General features: G+C 32.3%; 1 protein-coding gene across 1 annotated transcript in view; it reads right to left on the bottom strand.

The window, feature by feature from the left end:
• The window catches only part of LOC129226093 (low-density lipoprotein receptor-related protein 2-like), a 181304-nt gene that overhangs the window by 19328 nt on the left and 137870 nt on the right, over nucleotides 1–24106 (bottom strand). Inside the window, exons 55-70 of the mRNA XM_054860687.1 lie at nucleotides 23811–24069; nucleotides 23268–23396; nucleotides 21760–21936; nucleotides 20270–20496; nucleotides 18952–19218; nucleotides 16820–16939; nucleotides 16026–16148; nucleotides 15427–15552; nucleotides 13905–14159; nucleotides 12048–12187; nucleotides 6846–7004; nucleotides 6677–6755; nucleotides 3738–3989; nucleotides 2522–2653; nucleotides 1206–1328; nucleotides 988–1116 (exon numbers count right to left, since the gene is read on the bottom strand). Coding sequence (XP_054716662.1) covers nucleotides 988–1116; nucleotides 1206–1328; nucleotides 2522–2653; nucleotides 3738–3989; nucleotides 6677–6755; nucleotides 6846–7004; nucleotides 12048–12187; nucleotides 13905–14159; nucleotides 15427–15552; nucleotides 16026–16148; nucleotides 16820–16939; nucleotides 18952–19218; nucleotides 20270–20496; nucleotides 21760–21936; nucleotides 23268–23396; nucleotides 23811–24069 — 2697 coding nt within the window. The remainder of the gene's footprint in view (nucleotides 1–987; nucleotides 1117–1205; nucleotides 1329–2521; nucleotides 2654–3737; nucleotides 3990–6676; nucleotides 6756–6845; nucleotides 7005–12047; nucleotides 12188–13904; nucleotides 14160–15426; nucleotides 15553–16025; nucleotides 16149–16819; nucleotides 16940–18951; nucleotides 19219–20269; nucleotides 20497–21759; nucleotides 21937–23267; nucleotides 23397–23810; nucleotides 24070–24106) is intronic.

Genomic DNA, 24106 nt, shown 5'->3' on the forward strand with positions numbered 1-24106 from the left:
GGGTTCTATCATGATGTGGCATAAGAACAATTAGTTCAACAACAACATTGTAAATTTTAGCAAGTAACATTTTGAAAACTATAAAAATTAATGCAAATGCAAAAGTTTCGACCAGCAATAGGCTCCTGGCCCAGCTATGCTAGTCAATGTTTTATTCCTCAGTGAAGATCAATGGCCCTCTGTAAACTATCTACTCGCTTGGCTCACAGCAGCCTCTTTCCCCGAGCTGTTCCAAGCAGGGGTAAATACAAGTTGGGTGGGGGGGGGCATGGAGTCATGACCCCTCCCTAAACTGTTGACAATATTATTCATGCTTCATTATTGTATGCGATCATAATTTAATAATTGCATGAAAGATGGATGGATGTAGAATATCCTGTAAATATATTATTGCACATCGTGTTCAAACACTTGATGAATGAAATGAAAGTGTTTGCAATAATCTTTTTAAATTGTTAATTATTTGTTTGAGTAAATATTTGAAATAATACTTCCTTTCATTGATTCTGAAATTAAGTGTGTGCCGCACTAGGTGCATACTCCTCATCGATTTCGAGCTTTTTATTGACACCCAAGAAATTTTTCATACTTAAAACATTTTTTTTAGCATGACCCCCCCCCCCCCCCGCTAAAATGTTAGTCTGTATCCGTCCCTGGTTCCAAGTGCCATCAATCTTATTGAAGTTCTGATTTTCTCTCATTTACAGATTCACCTGATATTTGAACAGCTTAAAACAATGACCTCTGGTACTCGTGCAAAATTTAGCCCTTCAACATCCTTTATTTTGAGGTATATGTTTTAGAAAAATTCAGTTTCACTCTCAGGACTCCAATTTCTTAATTGACTTTCAAGTCCAAGAAACTCAGCTAAAATTATTTTCAATTAAATCCTTAATCTGCTTAATTAGAGCAATTTTATCAATTTTTGCAAAGCTCTCAAGAAACTTTTTAAAACTCATTTTACTTGAAAATTGGATAGGAAATTACCTTTGGTAGCATCATAGTCCACCGCCTGAATTCTGCTTTCTCCAGTAATAAATGCAAACTGATGATCCATATTTAATTGGAAAGCCCTAACATCAGAGCCAGTAGCATACATAAGGATAGGAGAGGCTCCTGTATGGAACAAAAAAAGTCACCAATAAAAAGTCTAAAAACACTAATAATATAATCTAGAGGAAAAAATTGAAATTCTTAATCCTTACCATTAGCAACACAGTGGCCATTATATAATTCATATCCAAAATTGCACGAGCATTTATAGGACCCATCAAAATTAGTGCAAAGTTGAGAGCAATTGTGACCAAATTGGGAGCATTCATCCACATCTAAAATAAAAGTATAATGAATTAATCTATTATCAATAATACACTTTATGAATCAATTTTACATGAAAATATTAAAATCTCTTATGAGGTTTTGTTTAATTGAATAATTTTCAAAACAATTCAGTTTTATGATTTCTTTTGGTTACTTTAATTAAAATGCTTATTGAAGTTATAAAACAAGCCATTTAACTTTAAAAAGTAATGCAATATATGAATTTTTTTCCCTTTGAAATGTAATATATATTTGATAAGAAAAATTTTCCATAGTGAAGTAATTTAATGTAAATTAGTTGAAAACAAATGACTTCTATAGTAAAGCTTAACGTTTTTCTTGTTTAAAACAGGCCTGAACAGTTGCAAAATAAGTTGTTGCTATCTTAGCAATAAATAATTGCTATGGTTTCCTACTAACAGTGCAATTTAGCTACTCCACCTTACATCATAACAATCAATGGGTCTTCTGGGTGAAAATAAATACTAATGATGGAATACATGACAGCTAATCAGTAAGAATGAATGCATGTTTACTCATTGCAAACCACTCACGAGTTTTCGTATCTTTTGCATGCCATCTGTTACAGACCACTCACAAGTATTCAAGTTTTTCACATGCCATCTGTTATGGGTGGTAATAAAATCAAGATGATGATTCTTTATGCTATGGGATCAGATTGTTATCAGTCCTCTCCTGACAGCGTATGCACATCAAGCAACTCGTTGGAAGAAGAGTGATGAGCAAAACTACCTCTTGCGAGTCCCTTCCTAAAATTTTCAAGTTGCGGGCGAGAAATTCAGATTAGCTCAAAAATTCGTTACTTGTGAAAAACTCGCATTATAGCCATTTTGCATTAATGGAATCTCACTGTAGTGCGATTGAGGCTGTACACTTAGTTGATAAAAATGAAATTAAAATGCTTACCTTAGAGCCAAAGTTAAACACCATTAAATCGATATTTGAAATGCTCTAATAGTAATAAAATTTCAGACAATTATTTTGGTGGTGACAAAGAACCCCTTTTTCAATGCAAAGAAATGAGCTTATGGATGAAAAGACATCAATTAAAAGTTTTTACAGGATGTCCTTTCATCTTGTGTCTGAAATTTTATTTCCATTACTGTATTTGAAGATTGTTTTAACGTTTCTAATGCTAAATATAAATAATTCTCACTACATTACTAACTGAAATTAGTACCTTTGCACAGTTTTGCATCATCATGATTGACTTGATATCCTGGTGGACATGTACAGATGTACCCACCACCTGATAATGAAGTGCAGTTATGTTGACAGCCACCATGTTTGTTGTCGTCACATACTCCAATATCTAAAGAAAAATCAAAAAATAAATTATTTATCGCTTTTTACATAAGTAAATCTTTAAATATGTTTCTTTTGAAAGAAAATTCCTGTACTTTAAAAAACAAATGTGCATATATCTACACTAATAATATAAAGCTGAAGAGTTTTTGTTTGTTTAAACACGCTAATCTCAGGAATTACTAGTTGGAATTGAAAAATTATTTTTGTGTTGAATAGTCCATTTATTGAGGAAGACTATAGGCTATTTTTTTAAAAATCAGATTGACTGAAATATTTGTAATTGTAAATTAAATGTTGAATTAATTGTTTAGTTCTATGAATTCCTAATAGATGGCGTGTAGATGAAGTTCTATGAATTCCTAATAGATGGTGGATAAGTTTAGTTCTTTAAATTCCTAATAGATGGCGGGGCAAGTTAACTCATTGAGAGGGCGCTGGCTGACAGTGTCGATAGCTGCGAGGAACCAAGCAGCGTGGCTCAGACGCGTAGTTGGTTACACTATCGTAGGACTGTTGTGGTCAGCGAACTGATTTTGAAGGTGGTTTTTTCCGATATTCAAGTAAATAATTTGATTTTGTAGGATTTTTCTATTAGGTTTTGTTTTCCTTACTTCTTCAACGTTTGTTTTTGATCTTATAATTGAAGATAGTTACTTATCTAAGTAAATAATTTGATTTGTCATATTATTCAATTAGAATTGTTTCTTATAATGTTTTTACTATAGTATTGTTTATTTGGCCAAACATTTTAAATTGCAGAAAAAAGAAGCCTCACTCGATCAAGGGCAGGGTTACGGTAGCATGGTTGCTGGCACGTTAAACGATGATCTAATACAGTTGAAGAATTATTTTGAGTTTTAAAGCTACTGTTAATCTTTTTATGTGTTTTGGTGAATAGTTTTAAATTCCAAAGAGACTTTAATAGGCTTTTAGAAAAGGTGTGCATGCATTTTAGTTGAAGAAAAATGATCATTTACACCAGAGGGGGGTGGGGTGGAATTTTTAATTCAATGGCTTTCCTTTAAATTCTTAGCATGGGCATCGCCATGCAGGTACCACAAGTTAACTGATACACAAGGAATACTTACGGCATCCCTTTTCATCAGACATATCGCCACAATCATCCTCCAAGTTGCAAACACTAGTTAGGGGAATGCATTTTTTGTTCAGGCACTTGAACTCGGTAGAAGAGCAAACTGATGGTGGGAGTTCACACATGGTGTGATTGTTTTCATCAGAACCATCACCACAATCATCACGGCCATTGCAAACATGCCAAATAGGAATACATCGATGATTCAGGCATTGGAATTTATGACTCATATCACAGGAGAAGGATCCTAAGTGAAGAAAAAGGGATTCAAAACAAGTTTTATTACATACGGAAAAAAGACAGAGAGATTAGGAATGTTTTTATTTTGTTTAGTTTTAAAATATGTATGCAACAAAAATCTCAAAATTTTAAACCAATTTGTTGAATACATAGTACAACTTAGTATATTTTTCATGACTGCAAATTTATCTGGAAAAAAATCACAAAAAAATCTAATCTCTTGAATGAATAAAAGTAATTGTATTTATAAAAACAAGTTGAACACTAGCAGCGAAACTGTAAAAAGCTGTGCATAGCACAGTAGTAGGGGAACATGGGGCAAGGTGAAATGGTGAAACATTTACTCTGCTTTTAGTTCCACCTATCTGGTATTGTTTTAAATATATACAGTAGGCGCCGGTTAATGTGATCGCGGTTAATGTTATCATTCGCTTAATGTTATCAGAATTACGAAGCCTCGGAACACTTGTATGTTAACACACGTTAAAAAAGTCGGATATAGTAATCAGCGTCTTCGTTTACTGTTATCACTTTTTCATAAACTTTCAATTTTCCCCCTGTTTTTGTTCCTCAATTAACAGAAACACATAGGCAAACCCTGACCAGACTAACTTTCCTTGTAGCATTTTGTGGTTTTCAATAGTAGTTCAAAATTTTTCTTGGAATGAAGCTACTGGAAGTTCGCCCCCAGTGACCACAGACTCCTCCTAAGAAAACTTTCTTTTACACCTAAAAAAATTCAGTCACTGGACATGTTCCAGGCATTGATGTAGGACCTCCATTGTTGCCATTATTTTAGTAAGCTGTTAAACAATTGTTTCGAGATTGAAAACAAAGCGAAGTTAAATTTAAATTTAAACAACAAGCAAAAACATGCTGGAAACGATAGAAAAGCTGAATGTGCTTTACAACTAGTTTACGAATGTCAGGGAAAACGGTCATATTTTACTTCACCTATTACTATGTGATTAAAAATTGCATAATTTAACTTTAACTTTTTATAATTCAGATATTTCCATTATATTAACTTAATAATTTATAATTTAAAACTGCATTCAGTTGAGTCATTGTGATTTTAATTTGAGGTTGCCAAAATTAATGCATCTTAATTGGAAAAAAAATCATTATTTTGTGTCTCCTGAATTCTTTTTGGTTATTGTTATCAGTCGGTTATTGTTATAAAATTGTATTTGTCCCGAAGTAATCACATTAAGCGGCGCCTACTGTAGTACCATATGTAGTCTATTCCAGACAGGAAAAAAAATACCGCCGAAGATTAAAGCATTGGTAATGCAGACAATTTAAAAAAAATTGGTACTCATATTGTAATATTTTCTTGTGAGTCAAAAATTATTTTTGTTACTATAAAATGATAAAGTTCTGGTTATTGACATTTTAAATATTAATTGAAACCTCCTAACATTCAATGCAGTATTGATTTAGTTAATATTAAGCTTATTTGAATTTTAAATAAATTGTGCAATCAGTCAAGTACATATGGGGCAAAATGAAATAGTTTGTTTCATTTACTCACTCAATCATTTAACACAAATCCTTACGTTTTCATTTATTATTTCATTTACATTCCTTTATTTAGCAATGCACTTATTTATTTATTCATTCACTTATTTTCTTATTCATTTATTCTTTTACTTGCTCATTTATTTTTCTTCATTCATTAATTGATTTACTTAAAATACACCGCCAGCTCAGTTATTCCATCTGAGGACTGCAGTTTCGTGCTTTTTAGCACTCATCAGCCCGGAATAGGAATCACATGAGCTGGAGGCGAAAAACCTGTTAAGGGAGCCAAACAAACAGGTAGCTAATGCAGAATTACCAAACCAGATGAGCGACCGCAGCAATGGTGCGGTTCAACCCAACGATGAAAAGATGAACCGCACCATGGCCAATGGCCTTTGGGCGGTAACTTACTATAAAATTGATTTATTCATTTAATTATTCATTTATTGTTTCATTATCTTTTCATTTATTCATTCAACCATTTATTTACTGATTCTTTCAATCAGAAATATGTTTTGTAATCAAATAGAAAATATTTCATTAGAAAAATATTTTATTTTTCACTTTGCCCCATGAAAAAAACAAATGAAAATTTTGCACTTTTTTTTTTGAAGGCTCAAATTTACTGCCAAAAATAAAAATACTGTTTCAACTGTTCAAGTTTTTTAATAAAATGCAATGTTCTTTCTTTATGTACTGTAATTTTCAAAACAAATTTTCAATTCATTCATTTTGGAAAAACTCTGTCATCTTAACCATTTTACTTTGCCCCACATTTCTCTACATAAAAATAATCAATATAATAAGAAGTATCAATACAAACGAAGGAAAAAATAAATTTTTGAAATTTAGAAAAGATAAAATGGTCTTTTTTGAAAATTCATGCTTTAAAAGTCATTAAACAAACATTATTTTATACATTGCTCAAAAAACTTCATTTATATCAATCATTAAGCAAAAGATGGAATATTTAGTGCAAAATTTAATAATAATTTACATGCAAAATTCAAAATACATAAAAAAATTCAGCTGAAGGTTGAAATTTAGATTATGATAAATTGTAAAGTTTCAGTAATGGATATAGAGATATACAAAAATTACATGTGTTTAAAAAAAAAAAATGCTATTTCACTAAGATAATAATAAGAACACACAATAATTATAACTCACGGCATAACTCGGGTTTTTCATCAGACATATCGCCACAATCATCATCACCATCACACAAGAAATCTCGTCGAATGCAAACCTAACAAGAATTTGTTTTGCCATTAACATTAGGAACAAAAACCTCACATTGAAATATTCCAATTTTACATAATTTTTTAACGTAAATTACCGTATTGTTGCACTGGAACATGTTTTCCTGGCAATACATTCCATTGGGATAGCGAGGCGGACAATCTTGTTCATCAGATACGTCATTACAATCCTTATTTCCATCGCACTTCAACTTCATAGATATGCAATGTCCACTCTTGCATTTGAACTGATCAGTCTTTAAAAAAAAAAATTATCTTTAAAAGGGTTTAAAGTTTAATTACATTACTTTGAAATGCTTCTTTGCAGGTTAAAGAATGATTTAGCTTTTAAAAGTCTATGATAGTGTGGAAGTCAACATATACAGTATAACATTGATTAACTAATATCATGGAAACAAAACCTCATTTAATCGAAGTCAGATTCGTTGAATTTTATTTATATAATTTAATAGATATTTGAAACACTGTCAGTAATCTTTTTTTTTTTTATTTTATTATGCTATTAAATTTTTAATAGCAATCCAATTCAAAAGTTAATAACAATTTTACAACAAATTAATGTTAAAATAAAAAACAAAACAATGTTAACTGCACTCTTAATATCACAATACAGATTAAAGTTTACTATAGTATCATATTGTTAAGAATAATCACACTACCTCCATGATTTATAAGGTTTGTCAATCCAGTATGGCAACACTTAAGTTGCAGTGTGGTAGTTTGGCATCACTTCAGTTGTTGTGGTGCGTTATCGAGACGTGTGGATATGCCATGTAATGTTCTTTCTTTTTCTCCTTAATAAAACTCTAATCTAATAAGCATCGGCCTCTGATCTTATTTAATCTTTACAGCAGAGCGTGGTTCTGATATTGAACACGTTGAATTTAAGTATTTATAGTGATTGTAATTTGTTCTGAGAATAAATATTGAAATGGCAGCACGTGATGATAACACCAAGTACAGTATTGAGCCGTTTAGCGGTAAGAACTTTGCTTTATTTAAGCGTTGTGTAGAAGCAATTTTTGCAGCAAAAGAAATTGATAAGTATTTAGAAAGTGAAGCTAGTGAAAAAGAAAATGCTGAGATCAAAGATGCAAGAAAGGCTTACGCTCTACTGCTGACTCTTCTGGATGATTCTATATTGGCAACTATGGCGACAGAATCATCTGCTTGTCAAATATGGACTAGCTTAAAGCAGAAATATTTGAAGATAAGTGCTGTAAGTCAAATCTTAGTTCGAAAGAAGCTTGCGACCATGAAGAAACGCCGTGATTGGAGTATGCAGCAGCATATTAATGAACTGTTAGCCGTTGTAAATGAATTGCGGTTATCAGGTGCAGAAGTAAAAGATATGGATGTAGTCATTTATATATTGATGTCACTACCTGCGGAATACGATATCATTAAATCAACTATAGAGAATCAACCAAACGAAACTCTGACGTTGGACTTTGTTATGCAAAGACTTTTGAATACTGAAGAATTGAAATGCAAGAAAAATTCTGACAATGTTCGTGCCCCTATCTCAAGTGACAATACTGCTTTTAGTGCTGATAAGCGTGATGTTATCTGCTTCAAATGCAAAAACAAAGGTCATATTGCCAAGTTCTGCAAACGAAAATTAGTCTGTTTTGGTTGTGGACGCCCAGGGCATCTTAAGAAAGATTGCAGATCTAAACCGAAATCAGACTTTAAAGAATCAGCAGCAGTAACATTCATGGTTGGTGAGTCTGCGGAGAATTTTATTCTGGATTCTGGAGCATCCACACACATGTGTAATAATGGTGAGTGGTTTGAAGAAATTAAACCTTTTTCTGGAACTGTTGCATGTGCCTCCAAAAAGGAAGTTTTGAAGGTGAATGGTATCGGTACTATAGCTGGAACTTTACATGGTAGAAAAATCATTCTCACAGATGTTCTGTATGTGCCTGAGTTGAATGGTCAACTGATATCTGTTAAAAATATTCAGAAGGCTGGCTACAGTGTGATTTTTAAGAATGATGTAGCTGTTATTGAGAAGAACAAGGAAAATTTTGAATTTGCTAGACTTAATGAGAAAGGACAGTATGTGAGTCAGTTTGAACCTATTAAAGCTTCAACTTATACTGCTAATCACAATGCAGTACTATGGCACAGACGTTTGGGTCATCCATCTGACAAAGTTCTGAAACAAATGGGCTTGCCAGTTTCTGAGTCAATGTCAAGTTTCTGTGAGGAGTGTGTCACAGCAAAGCATTCCAATACTCCAATGAGCAAGGGCCCCAGAAGTAGAGAGCATTTGCCAATGAGAATGGTTCACACTGATATTTGTGGTCCCATTGATCCACCTACTCTGAAGGGCGAAAAATATTTCCTTACCATTATTGATGATTGCTCAAGATTCTGTGAAGTACACTTGCTAAAACATAAAAGTGACATTTTTGAAGTATTCAAATCGTTCATAAAGCAAAATCCTGATCTCTACAAAATCCGATGTGATAACGCCAAAGAATATGTATGTGGTGAACTTTCCCGTTACTGCAAGAGAAGTGGTATCATGATAGATCCTGCCCCACCATACTCGCCTCCTTTGAATGGTGTGGCAGAGAGAGCAAACAGGTATCTTTTAGAGAAGGCTCGAGCTCTCATATATGAAGCTAGACTCCCTAAATCCTATTGGGGATATGCCGTACAGACAGCTGCATATCTAAAGAATCGCATTCCAAACCAGACTGTTGGGAATCTGCCTTTTGAGTTGAAGTATGGTAAGCCACCTGATTTGAACATTATCAAAGTTTTTGGTTGTGATACTTACATGAGAACACCTGACAACTTAAGGAAGAAGCTCGATCCAAAATCCAAAAAGATGATCTTTGTAGGATACTCTACTATGGGTTATCGTCTATTAGACCCAGTCACAAATCGTGATGTGGTATCTCGAAATGTGCATTTTAATGAAGAAAAGAAGAAATGTATCCCAATTCAAGATAGCTTCTCTATAGAAAATGAAGATTTTACCAGTGAAAGAAACTCTGATCAAAGTGATGTGGAATCTAAAAATGAAGAAAGTGCTAGACCAAAAAGAACTGTTAAATTACCTGCCAAATTTGATGACTATTTTGTGTATGAAGCTAACATGACAACCCTCGACTCTGTATCATTTGAGGATATAGAAAAATTGTCAAAAGAAGAACAAGTTCTGTGGCGGAAAGCCATGAATGAGGAAATGGAGTCTCTCAATAAAAATGAAGTGTGGAAGCTGGTTGAGTTGCCAAAGGATGAAAAGCTTATATCATGCAAGTGGGTGCTGCGCATCAAACGAAATAATGTGTACAAAGCTAGGCTGGTTGCTCGTGGTTTTGAACAGAAGCTGGGCATTGATTATTTTGAGACCTATGCTCCTGTGATAAGTATCTCATCACTTCGACTTGTGCTAGCAATTATTATACAAAAGGATTTTGCAATCTATGCACTAGATGTGAAAACTGCTTTCCTAAATGGTGAGCTTCAAGAGAAAATCTACATGCAGCAACCAATGGGTTATGATGATGATAGTGGTCGTGTGTGCATGCTTCTTAAAAGTCTTTATGGACTAAAACAAGCACCCAGGCAATGGTTTCAACGATTTACCAACTTTATCATCAATTCAAACTTCCAACAGTTAAATTGTGAGGCTTGTATATTTCTGAGAAAATCTAAAGAGAAAGAAATCTTTATTGTGCTGTATGTGGATGATTTACTCATTGCCGGTTCTGATGATTCTGAGGTAAGAGTGGTGATTCAACTACTTAGAAATGAGTTTGAGATGTCCAAGGCTGAAATTGCAAATGATTTTCTCGGAATAAGTTTAGAATATTCTGATGGAAGGCTTTCTTTGAGCCAAAAGGCCTATGTTGAGAAAATCATAAATAAATTCAGGATGGTAGACTGTAAGCCATCTGATACTCCTTTAGTGCCTAAGTCAACATCAGCAAATTTTGTGAATGGTGAAAAATTTCATGGTCCCTATCGTGAACTTGTTGGTGCTTTACTTTATTTGGCAATGACAACTCGCCCTGACATTTTATATTCTGTAAACTGTTTAAGCCAAATTCAAGAACAACCCACTAATAGTGCTTGGGCTGGTCTAAAAAGAATTCTTCGATATTTGAAAGGGACTTCTGAACTCAAGTTATTATTTTGTAAATCTTGTGTTGATAATATTGTTATTGATGTATATGCTGATGCAGATTGGGGGGCAGACACACATGATAGAAAATCTATTTCTGGGTATATAATTTTCTTTAATAATTGTCCTGTAATTTGGTCTGTCAAAAAGCAAACAGCTATCGCTCTGTCCTCTACTGAGGCAGAGATTTTGGCTCTGGCAAGAGCTATTCAGGATCTAATTGTTCTCTACAATATAACAAAAGAAATTTTAGAAATAGATAACATTGATATTTCAGTTTATGAAGATAATCAGTCTGCAATTAAAGCTGTATTAAATGAAAATAACTGTGCTAGACTGAAGCACTTGGATATTAAGTTAAAATATGTTAGGGACATCATAAAATTGTATAATGTGAATCTTAACTATGTATCTACTGAAAATCAGTTAGCTGACATGTTTACTAAGTGTCTACCAAAACCTAGATTATGTTATTTAAGAGATAAATGTAAACTAATATGTGATTAAGGGAGGGTGTTAAGAATAATCACACTACCTCCATGATTTATAAGGTTTGTCAATCCAGTATGGCAACACTTAAGTTGCAGTGTGGTAGTTTGGCATCACTTCAGTTGTTGTGGTGTGTTATCGAGACGTGTGGATATGCCATGTAATGTTCTTTCTTTTTCTCCTTAATAAAACTCTAATCTAATAAGCATCGGCCTCTGATCTTATTTAATCTTTACACATATCCTATTAAACTTGCAAAGCATTTTCTGACCTGTGTGACTTATTGAACAAATTAGTTGTTTAAAATGCAGTAACGTAATTAAAAACATCACTTTTGGAAGTAATTTTGTAAATGTCTACAAATACTAAAGTAATGACCAGCAGCAGGCTCTGAGTCCAATTAGGCTGGTCCTAGTCAATTTGTTAGTCCTCAGTGAAGATCAATAGCCCTTTGCTCATTATAGCCTCTTTCGGTAAGATGCTCCAAGTGTCTACAACCCTATTGAAGTAGCAATTTTTCCTAAGTTACATATAAAAACCAGTCCCCTAACAGCATTTTTAAACAAGTTTTCTATCTGGAATTTTTGATTTACGAAAATAGTTTGATCCCAATGACTTCGTAAAACTTTGACTTTGTTCTTACCGGACATTCATAGTTTAAGCACCCTTGTTCATCAGAACCGTCATCACAATCATCATCATGATCACAACGCCAGCGCATTGGTATACATTTCTTATTCGAGCATTGGAACTCACTCTCCGTGCATTCTCTATACAGTTCAGCTGGAATTTTAAAAAATGTATATAAATTATTTTAAAGCATCAAAGTAGTCTGAAATCTATTACTTAAAAATTAAACTAAAGAATGCATAATGACTGAAGAACTTATTTGATGAACATGTTAAGTGACATTTTAAAAGTAAATGGGGAGTTACAGTACAATCATTATTATCTACTTTAAGTAGAAGTACTTAGCTTTTCAAGAAAAAAACTGGCCCCAAAATGTCTATTTTTTAAACCACTAACATTGTAAGAAAAAGGCAGTCATGATCAAAAATCTGCAATCTATTCATCTTAAAATCTCTAAACATAAATAATTCAAATGAAGGGACATTCAAATTATTCTGCCAAGGCAAGGGGCAGTTTCTGTAAATTTTTCCGTTTTTGCATTTTTGTCATCTATTGTACTTTAGCTTTATTGTACAAACTTGCTTATTTGGTTTCCGCTGAAAATAAAGCACGAAAAAAATGTCAAAATTCCAATATTTTCTTACTATTCGCATGGGATCCAAAACGGGTTTTCTTCATATCTCAAAAACTCATTTCTGCAGATAATTTAATTTCACATGACTGTATTGATATTTTGAAGAGCACAAATCCCTACGCTGATTAAGTGGTTATTTGTAGTCATGGTTGCCACACTTCCGTCCATGGGACGGAATTCCGTCTTTTCAAATTTTTCCCCCCAAAAAAAGAATTAAATAAGTCACTCAATCTGTTGATTTCAACCATTCTTATCTTAATCTGGAAAATTTTATTGAAGTTTTTATCACAATGCATCTTACAGCCAAGAATCTCATACCTGAATTTTTTTTAATTACTATTTTTTGTATGAAATATGAACTATTTATGTAACATGAACTATAAAATCTGAAGCTTTTTTTCTGCAGTAGCAAATAGTAAGTTTTTTTTAATGTATTTTATTATTAAGTTCTTTTTCTGCTTTTACCTCCTAAGAATCTTGGACAATGATATGTTATTTTTTATTTAGGTTTTAATTTTTACTTAATCTTACAATTTGGTTTCACTATATAGTTACAGCATCAAAAATTAGCATTATATATGTCTAAAACATCAAACAAACTAAGCGCTAACATTTTGGTGTCGCGAAATGGAGCCACGCGCTTTTCAGTCCTGGCCAATTTTTAGAGTGGCACCCATGTGTAGTCTTGAAACATGTTATATTTTTCATTTTCATACATTACAAAATTGCTCTTTTGCATTTAAAAACAGCTAGTATGAAAAATAATTTCCTCCAGCAGGAAAAAGGAAATCAATCTCACCAGAAATGTGCTATTGTTTTCTGTTCAAATCTCTTGTACAGCTATTCTGATAGTCACAAAAACCGTTTTGTTAGTTATCTCAACTTCCCAAATTTGAAAGTTCCTGACGACTAAAACACTTACAGATATTCATAAAAATCTTCTAGCCTACAAATTAATATTTTTCAATGATTTAAGTCTGATCGAAGTGCAGTCAATTATTGATATATCAAGTCCCAAAACCTTTGAGTTACTGGTACTTTGAGTTATGGAAAGTCTTCAGTCTTCTTTAGAGTTTGGGACCCAATAAAAACAGAGATAAAGGAATATTAGAATTATAAGGTTTCAAGTTACTGCGAGTTGACTGTAACTTATTACATGACAAACATTAAAATAAGGAAATATCCAATTATTTTCATGCATTTTGGACCAATAACTTGAAAATTAAAAATACATACTGCAAATGCTTGGATCCTCATCGGAGTTATCGCCGCAGTCATCTTCAAAATCACACCTCCATCTCAAAGGTATGCATCTTTTGTTCTTACACTCAAAATCCCCAGCTTGATGACACTTGGGGCAGAACACTGGATCTGTTTCATCTGAATTGTCTCTGCAATCATCTTTGCCGTCGCAGAACAGCCAGCTGGGAATGCAGCGGTAATTTCCGTGCGTCGGACACTTCCTCCATCCAGTGGTGCAATTACGATTTCCTAGAGGAAATTTGATACTTTATTCTCTAAAACAATCAGCGCGGAAGGTTTCTACTACAGTGAAGCATAATAGCTATTAATATCGCCCCTGAATAAACGTCTACTATACAAATAAGCATTTCGAAGTATGCGTGGTTTTTCAAAAATTTCGTGAAGATTTAAGTTTTTATGGCTAGACACTGATAACAATAAATTCTAGTTTCAAAGAAAGACAGATTAGATGAACCAACCCAAAAGTTGGAATAATATATGATTTAAAGAAGCTTTTCAAAAAAATCTGAAACTAACCAACTTCAGAGCTATTAAGTTGGTAAGAATTAAATTAGTATCACAAAACTTTGTAGCTTACAGAATATGTTGGGGGAATGGGACTCTAAATTCTGTCTTTTCATTACAAGAATTTTAAACTTGGAAAAAGTTAAAAGTACATGTAAAAGGTATTCACAAGCAAATTTCTAATTTTAGATTTCTGCATTACATGAAGAGTAAAATGAGAATGGCCATTCAAACAATACAATAGCAAAAATAAAAATAACCTTCCCCCACTTCTCATTTTCAAAAAGTAATTCTTTAAAATTGTAACATTAGATACAGGGTCGAATTTTTGAGAGAGGCTTGCATCCTCATGTTTTTGCATTAACGTGATCTTTTACACTAACCATACAAGTCAAATCTGCTTTGACTTTCCCCATTTTTGGGCATATTTTAGAAGTTTTAAATAACAATGTACGAATGGTTTGAAAAAAAAAAAAAACTGCAGTTGTATTAAATCATCATTTCTAAAAATAATGCAGAATACTAAAACTTTAGCCAAAGACATTAAATCCCCCTTTTTTTTAAAATTATGTCTTTCCAATAGTTGAAAGGGTAAAACGTTTAACTATTTCCTCGTTCAAGCAGATGAAGTCTTGCTGTCCAGTACAAAAATGAAAAATCTCTCGGAGGGGGGAGCGTCTTAAAAAAGGAGGAATCAAAAATCTAAGTGACCCATACGTTGCAGTGGGAAAACCTATATGTCTATGAACTGCCTGTTAAGTGTCAAGTTCATGCACATGAAGAAGACAAGGAGGCAAATTAAAATTCAGAAAAAAAAAGTAGATATGAAAAATTTCAAAAACATCAAAATCCTCAGATAAGAAAAAATCTTCTTAACCCTGTAAACATCATGAATCGTTAAACTCATCAGTCAAAGCATAATTTAAGCAGGTAAATATTAAAAAAATAAATTGATAAATCTAAAAAAAATAAATAAAAATACAAAACTTACTACATCTATGTGAAGGTTCATCAGAATTATCACCACAATCATCATCAAAATCACAGTACCAAAGTTTTGGTATGCATTTGCCATTATTACATTTGAACTGAGTCTCAGGATCACACTCTTTTTTGTCTGAAAAAGGGAGGGTATAAAAGCACAAGATAAGAACATTTTTCTTTGAACAAGTCAGAAAAAGCAAACCTCAAAGTTTTGTTAGAACTTATATTTGTACAATCCCAAGTATTTTTTATCAATTTTATTTGTATTCATAGTGTTTATCATAATCATTTATAAGATCACAAATAAATACATAACTAAATAACTAACATCAATGAAAATGTAGAAGAATTAAGCATAAAGAGAAATTTATAAGGCATTTGAGGCCTAGAATTAGTGAATCTAAAGCACAAAAATGTTGCCAGCTTCATAATAACATTGGTTTTTATGAGCTAGTGCTGGTACTATAGTGTCTCTGGTGACTCTTGGACACATATTGATGGACTAAATTTTTAAGTGTAATTTTTTAAACATTTAGGGGTTCATGACAGTCTAAAAAAAAAGTTTGTACAAACATCATTATGTAAGTTTCAAAAAAAAAAACTCACGGCACAAGGTGGAATCTTCATCAGAGCCATCTGGGCAATCTTCATCCCCGTCACAATGCCAGGCTTCGGAGACACAGCGACCAGTGCTTTTGCATTTAAAACTGTGTTCTCCACAATCATGAACTAGAAAGACAAAACATGCTCGAATACATATTTTCACAATAATGTGAGAGTCCAAGATATTAGTTTAAGCAGGACTGAGATCATTAAGAACCAGAAGTCCAATGTGCCAGACCAAAATCTAAGTTGGTCACACAATATTAACGATCACACAACATTATTGAACACACACGCAAGGGACAGAAATTGCACTCCTAGGCCTTTAATTTCCAACAATTTCATATGACCCCCACCAGAAAAGTGTCTCCCATGTCGCTGCAACCATTTAATTTAGCAGAAAAACACTGACTGTGTATATATATGTATAAATATATATATATATATTCATTTACAATGTTTTTTTTTTAAATTTAATTGTTTCCAAATAACTATCAAGTAGAATACCAAAAGTTACAATCTGCAATTAAGGAAAAGAAAATGGTAGTTTCATTTGGTAATATTTTGTGAAAACTATAGCCATCAACTTTACAATTAATGCAAAACACTACAACTGAAAGTAATGTGATAATTAGCACTATTTATAATGTAAAAATACTACAATTACCAGAATTTTAAGTTCCAGTACTTAAAATCAGTACAAAATTTCAAACAGATATAAAAATAACTAAATATAAATATCAATTTTAAACTTATTAAAAACTAAAATAACAAGCTCTAATTCACAAGGTACATACCGCAAAAGGCTTCATCTGATTTGTCACTGCAATCTGCTGTGCCATCGCATATTCGTATCCTTGATATACAACTTTGATTATTTTTGCACTGAAACTGTCCAGGTTTACAAGTAAAAGGAGCTGAAAAGAATTAAAAGTGTGCTTAATTGATAAATTAAATGATATCTGAATTTCCATCATAATGAAAGGGGAAATTTGGAGGTACAAACTAAATGGCAACTTAGCAGAATTTCACTGCATACTGGCTAAAATAAATGCATGGACAGTAAAAATTTACTACCAAATACTCATATAAATAATAGCCAATGATCGAGTAACCCGCGTGTTTTAACAATGAAACTCGCGCCACGGCATGATAATTTGATAATGGGTTTCGGTAATGTTTAACATGCAGGGAGAAGCTATTGTGACAAGGCTGAACTAGATCCAGCAACTAAACTGTTTTACTGGTAAGACTGTGTCATTTCAGGGGAATAAAGAAACGAAAAAGTGGTAACTATGAACGCTATCTACTGGAGTTTAGGGTTAGTCTACTGGAGTTACGGTTAAAATTTCAACTATCAAAGTATCACCAAACAGGCAGTGGCTTCCTTAAAATGCAGAAGAAGGGAAGCAATTTTCACCCATCATAACTTGACCTCCGACTTTAGAGTTATTATAATGATTATTATTTCAAAGATGAAAAAAAAAGTATCAGACAATTATTAATGCCTATTACCAATCAAAATTTTGGAAATCCATGATACCTAACACACGTTAACATTTCCCCTCCCCTTCAGGTTTTTGAAAAAAATAAAGATGTTTAAGAACAACGAAATAGTTGAAGGTAAGAATTCTTTTCTTGAAAAACTTTAAAAGAAATTGAAGAAGAAATTTCAATGCTTTTAATACAAATGACTGTTTAGAGAGAATTCCATTAATTAACTAAGAAAAAGTATATATTATTAAAAATGTCAGGGCACATTGAACAATGTTATTTAATTCAAGATTTTTCTCTTTTGAGAGTGAATCAATGTAAAACTATATTGTAGACATAAATTTACTTAATCAAATGTAACAACTCAAATGCATATTATTTTTGAAATATTCTCATAAAAAAATAAAGGTTATTTATTTATTTCAAGTTTTAACTAAAACAATAATATTGCATATAAAAAAATAATTCATTAAAATTTTATCCATAATAGAAATATCATGATTTGACTATAAAAATTATCATACACAAATAAATACTTTTTAATTTCTGACTTTCTTATTTAAAGTACATTTTCTTGGCATGAAAAATCACAATTAATTCAAATTAGTTAACAAGAATTTGATTATCAAGTTATATTTAAATATATTGTCGAAAAGAATTTAAGATTGTATTTTAATCAGAACTAAAATGGCAAGAATAACTATAGTGCTGAAACTCAGTATGGTGTTATTTTGTGTCCAATAACTGCATTAAAGCTGTTATAGCATAGCTGTTACTAATTCATTTATAATGTAAAAGTTTTCTGCAATCTGATAGCAAATTTTGATAAATGTGAAAATCGGCTAAACAGATGCAAATAATGCAGTGCGCTGTTAAACCAGTGTGAGTTTCATCATTCATGAAATAGAAACCAGATGAAATCTAAATTATTTTAGTAATGTTCAACAGACCTAATTTTGAAATTAAGGAAAATTTAATGACCAATACTTCCTTTTCCCACTTCTGTGAACATCCATAGACATTTCATCAAATCAGAATTGCATTTATTGTTCCCTTTTGGTAAAGAAATTCCCTTCTGTCAAACACATGATTTTATAATGCAAGTTGTAAGTTACATTTTTATAATTTTCATACAAACTTAAAATGTATGTACTTAATTCTTTCTTTCTTTCTTTATTTTTGCAGCTATTGATTTATTATTATTACCTTTTAAGAAAAATGCTTTCAATTTGGAAAGGTAAAGAAAATTTTCCCATTTAATGGAATAATATTTCTTTGAACTGACAGTATTTGATTAAGCGGGGCGGACAGTGTGCCAAAGAAAAAACTAGGTAAAAACTTCATTTATTGTTCCCTTTTTAAATAATCAATATTGATTATTGATTTTTCTAAGTAAATTCTCATTCAATTACAATTCTTGATTCTAGATACTTACGGCATCCATTCTCATCCGAGCCGTCTCGACAATCTTTATTTCCATCGCATTCATAGTAGATGGGTATGCATCTCGATTCATCTCCTCCACACAAGTGCTGACCAGCTGTGCAGTTAGCAATGCAAGTGGTGTTAGCCAAGGTAGATCTAATAGAATGTGGCAAAAGGATGAAGTTGTCTGGACACGCACAGGTGTATTTATCCCCTCCTGGTGCAATCAAACATAAATTGGAGCAGCCACCATTGTTAGTTCCACATGGATTTTTATCTGCAAAAGTTTCTTTGCATTACACAGGAGAAAGTATTCTTGTAAAGTATCTCTTGTAAAATATTATGTAAATCTAACTCAGAATTTAAGAAAAAAAAAAGAGTACAAAAGGATTTTTTTTTTTTGAAAAACAGCAATGATTTAGAAAAAAGAAATGCTGGCTATTCTCAGGATATTTATTACTATTTGTTCTAAAATTCATGTGAATACTTTGAAAAATTAATATTAAATCGCCAGAAAAAGCTTTGGTAAGCTTTACATAGATGTATTGAATTAATACCCGAAAATCTGAGAAAACGGGGGATAAGCAGACCATAATGAATTCAAGTTTGATACAGATTATAACTAAAACAGAAGACTAAGAAAAGTATTCAACACTGACTGAGATCAATTTTTATACAAAAATATTTAAAAGAACAAAAAGAAGAGTTACTTTGAAAATCATGAAAAATTTGATAAAACATTTAGATTTCTTTATCGTTTTTTCTTGAATAAGTTTTACAAAGTTACACTATTGTTAAGTACCAGGGGGGGGGGGGACTATATGGTGAACACAAATGCATTTAGATGACAGTAATATTTTAAACTTTTTCTTGATAAACGTTTTCAGCAGGGTCAGAGGCTTAACTTTTACAATTGTAATTTGTCTTGAGTGAGTTTGTAATCTATTTAAGTTGGGTTATATGATAAGGAGCGCAGCATGAATAAACAGCCTTTTCTGAAAGAAGATAACTGCCATGTTAAATTTGCACCAATAGAGACAGCAGCAAAATCTATGTCACACACCTTATACTCGCATCAGTTGTTCAATGCAATTTATTAACCCACTGACTTGCTGCAAATTGCTTTCTGTTTGGCTATTGTTTATTACATGTTAAAAATTATTTTTACCCAGAAGATCATCAGTGGTCGATGAGGCTCATATGTAAATTCAACAAGATATCCAATATAAGTAGTGGAAAGTCACAGTAATGAGGAACAGAACAATGTATTTTGTGGTTGTCACACCTAGTATGAAACCAGCATTAGGGAATAAAGGAAATTCACTTACAAGGTAATTGTCGGAGAGGATGATAGACATGAATGTCATATGGCCTATGAGATGTATTCCTCAAAATCTGTAAATTTTCTCCAGTAAATTTTTCAGCCCTGTATACTCCTTTCATGTTCCAGTCAGTCCAATAAATATAATTGTCAAACACTGTGATAGCAAACACATGAGGTACAGCAGTTCCAGCTAGGACTTCACGTCTATTTTTTCCATCTAAATCAGCAAATCTAAGTGAAGACAAAGGCACATTTGTATTCAGGAAACAAATCACTGACAAAAACAACTAAAAAATAATAACACTGATAAATTTAAGATGTTTTCCAACCATTTTCAAAAACTAAAATTTAAATATTTTGAGCTTGATGTCTCAGAAATAGTGTTTGTTCCTCCTTTCTTCTTCTTTGTGTCTGAGTGTGTGTGGAGGGGGAAGGGGAGTAAATTCTTCGATAAACTACTTTAAAAAATAACCCATTTTCAAAATTGTTAATTTTCTGAGCATCATGCAATTATTTTTTCATTAACTTTTAAAAAAGATGATTCAAGAAATTGATGTGAAAATAGAAATCTTGAAAGCTCTTCTTCTTTTACAGTAACCATGCAGCTTTTTCACTTCAGATAAAATTTTGTAGCATGATTTCTCAATACCAGATACTCAAAGTTTGAAATTGAAAGTCTTCCGAACTTTTGAAAGTAATATTTTCTTTCCAAATCAAATGCACTTATCCATTGGCAAAATATGAAACAAAATGTATCTCAGTGTCAGCTTTTTCAACATCAGATACAATTTTGTAGCATGCACTTTCAATAACAAATGTTCAAAGCTTGAAATAAAGAGTCAACTAAGCTTCTGAAATCAATGTTCTGTGCCAGGCAGTAATAGAGCTCAAATCAACCTGCTATGGTCTAAAGAACTGAAACATCTGTTGCATAAGAACTAACCCTGTCATGACATACAGCATGTACATCCTTGACATTTTTGTTACTATATATCATGAGGTATGTAATCCTAAAGTTTCCTAATGAAAGTAGGGAGTTTGGGAACAAAAAGAGTAGTACACTGAAACACACTGCGACTTTTGAGAAACCAAACTTGCTAGCTAGAACAATGGATCATCAGGGACGCTGATACAGTCAACAAATCATGGCTCACTGTGGGAAGTTTATTTTTAATGATGGAATAATGAACAATCAAGCAGTACACACAATGCAACTATCACATACAAGACTGCTACAGTAAGTTGTGTTGAACTGATGATGTCGATACTTTCCCTAGACACGACTGAGTTTACCAGACTTGTTTTTATGTATTTTTTACATACACACAAAATAAATAAATTAACCGATTAATTATTATTTTTTAAAAATAAAAACCTAACACTAAATATGAAATAAAATTTTAAAAAATTATTTAAAAAAAGAGAATAGTGAAATAAATTAAAATTACAAATAAATACTAAAGCAAAAACGTAAAGGAAAGAAAGAAAACTTACTCGATATAATCAAGATGAGCATCTGCCCAGAAAATTTTGTTGCTGAAATAATCAATGGCTAGTGCATTTGGCCACACAAGCTTGTTTTCGTATAAGACAATTCTTGAAAAGTTGGTGCCATCCATTCCCATGCGAGCAACATATGCATGATGACCCCAGTCAGTGAAGTAAAGATACCTAGAGTTTTAATTGGGGGGAAAATAAATAGATTAAAATATATATACATATACCTATATATATTTTGAAAACATTCACAGAAATTATTTTTGAAAAACAAAGATAATTCTTAAAATTAACTAAAACATTCACATTATTAACTAATTCATAAAAAGATTTTTAATGAAGGTTAGTTACATGAAACATTACAATTTAATTTAATGCACAAAGATTTTCATTTATTTTAAGTAATGGATCAAGACAGACTGTTGAATGAGCAAAGATGCTAACTTTTGTGCTCAGAACATTAAGTACATATATGTGTGTACAGTGAAGCCCACTGGCTTAGTGGTATCCACGCCACAGGTCCGGGTTGGGCATGGTCGACTCAGCCATTCATCCCTTCAGTGGGTCAATGAAATGAGTACCAAGTCTGCTTGGGAACTAAACTCTGGGGGGTTTCACGTTCAGCTGACCACTTAACCGGGACATCTGCTTTGCACCCCTGAGCTCTTGGTCAGGAAAACTGAGATGGCCCTTCATGGGCTGTCATGTCACTGGGTTTGGTTTTTTATATTTTATGTACAGTAGATTTGCTCTATTCTGAATGCTCATGGGAACAAACAAAAATGTCCAGATTATGGGTGTTCATTATAGCGGGAGACTAGATGATGTATGTGACGTGTATTCACTAATACCATCAAAAAACGATTTCTGGATATCACATTAGGGAGTGTTCAGATAGAGTCCACTGTACAGTGAAACCTATGTGTAACGATACTGTCTGTAACAAAAACCTGTCTATAACATTTTTTTTTCGGCCCCAGCAAAATGTCAGCATGAATAATCAAACTGTCTATAAAGATAACCTGTCTATTACGATATTTTTTTAAGTCCCAACAGTATCGTTGTAGACAGGTTTTACTGTATATAGGATAAATAAAAACAATAGGTTAACAATAGTATTTTATTGAATAATGTTTCAAAAAAACTAGCGTTAAATACATCCAACACAATTTGGAAAAGTTATTTTGAATATAATACAGGAGAGAAAAAATGTTTTCATTGTTTTGATACTTAAAATGGAACAGTAAAATTAATAGATGTTTGCAATTTTGGTGGGGAGAAGTATTTCGGATTCATATATACATTTTTTTTTTCAGTTTATATGAAGGGGAAAAAGGACAGTAGTGACTTTATTTGCAAGGAAATTGATGGATACTTATGTTTAAGCAAAGAAACCAGTTTTCTTTTAAAAAAACTAAAAACACTAACAGACTTTAAAATATTTGACTTTCACTGATTACAATGATCACAGATACCCATAATATACAATGGTGAGAAAAACATACCCTATGCCTGGATGTACTGCCAAAGCTCGAGGATCCGAAATTCCTTTTGTTAGTAAAGTTTTACGATTTCTTCCATCCAATTCAGCAACATCCAGTTGTTTAGTTGTGCGATCCAACCAATAAATTTTTCTAAATTGAAAAAAATATATTTGATCATGTATGCATTAAATGTTTTTGGTAGAAATAATAGTGAAAAAAAATTACTAATCATAATGAACAACTAATAAAAAAGTTTGAAATTAACAACAGCATGAAAATTTTTCCATTGTGACCACTGAATTCAATTAATGCAGTTAAAAAAAAAATCAAATCAAATTCTTAGCAATTAAACACGATCCTGATCAGGTTTTTAAAAAATGATGAATTTGTTTTTATTCCGAATTCTCTTCTTCTGCACATTACATTAAAACTGTAAAATGCTTACTTCTTGAAAATCAATACAAACCACAAATTTAATTGTTTGAACTAAGCTATAAAATTTTAAAAATAAAAATAATTATACCATGAATTAGAATCTCTTAATGCACAAGTAAAATACCTTACCTTCCAACCCAATCAACTGCTAAGCCTTCCAATCCTTGAGTATCATGTCTTATTAGAGTTTCTTCTCCTGTACCATTCAGAAAGATTCGACTTATAGTTTTGTTACCCACGTCACAAAAGTACAACCTGTCCTCTCCATAATCAAAATCCAGTGCTACTACATTCCTTAGATCCATTTTGATAAGGCTGTATTTCTTTCCATCTGTGCTCATGTTACGAAGGTAATATCTATTTGTAAATATCAACCAGGGCTCAATGTCTGAAAATAAATCATGGAATAAATATGAATTTAAAGA

The sequence above is a fragment of the Uloborus diversus genome, chromosome 7, assembly GCF_026930045.1.
Source record: "Uloborus diversus isolate 005 chromosome 7, Udiv.v.3.1, whole genome shotgun sequence".
In the NCBI taxonomy this organism is placed as follows: Eukaryota; Metazoa; Arthropoda; class Arachnida; order Araneae; family Uloboridae; genus Uloborus; species Uloborus diversus.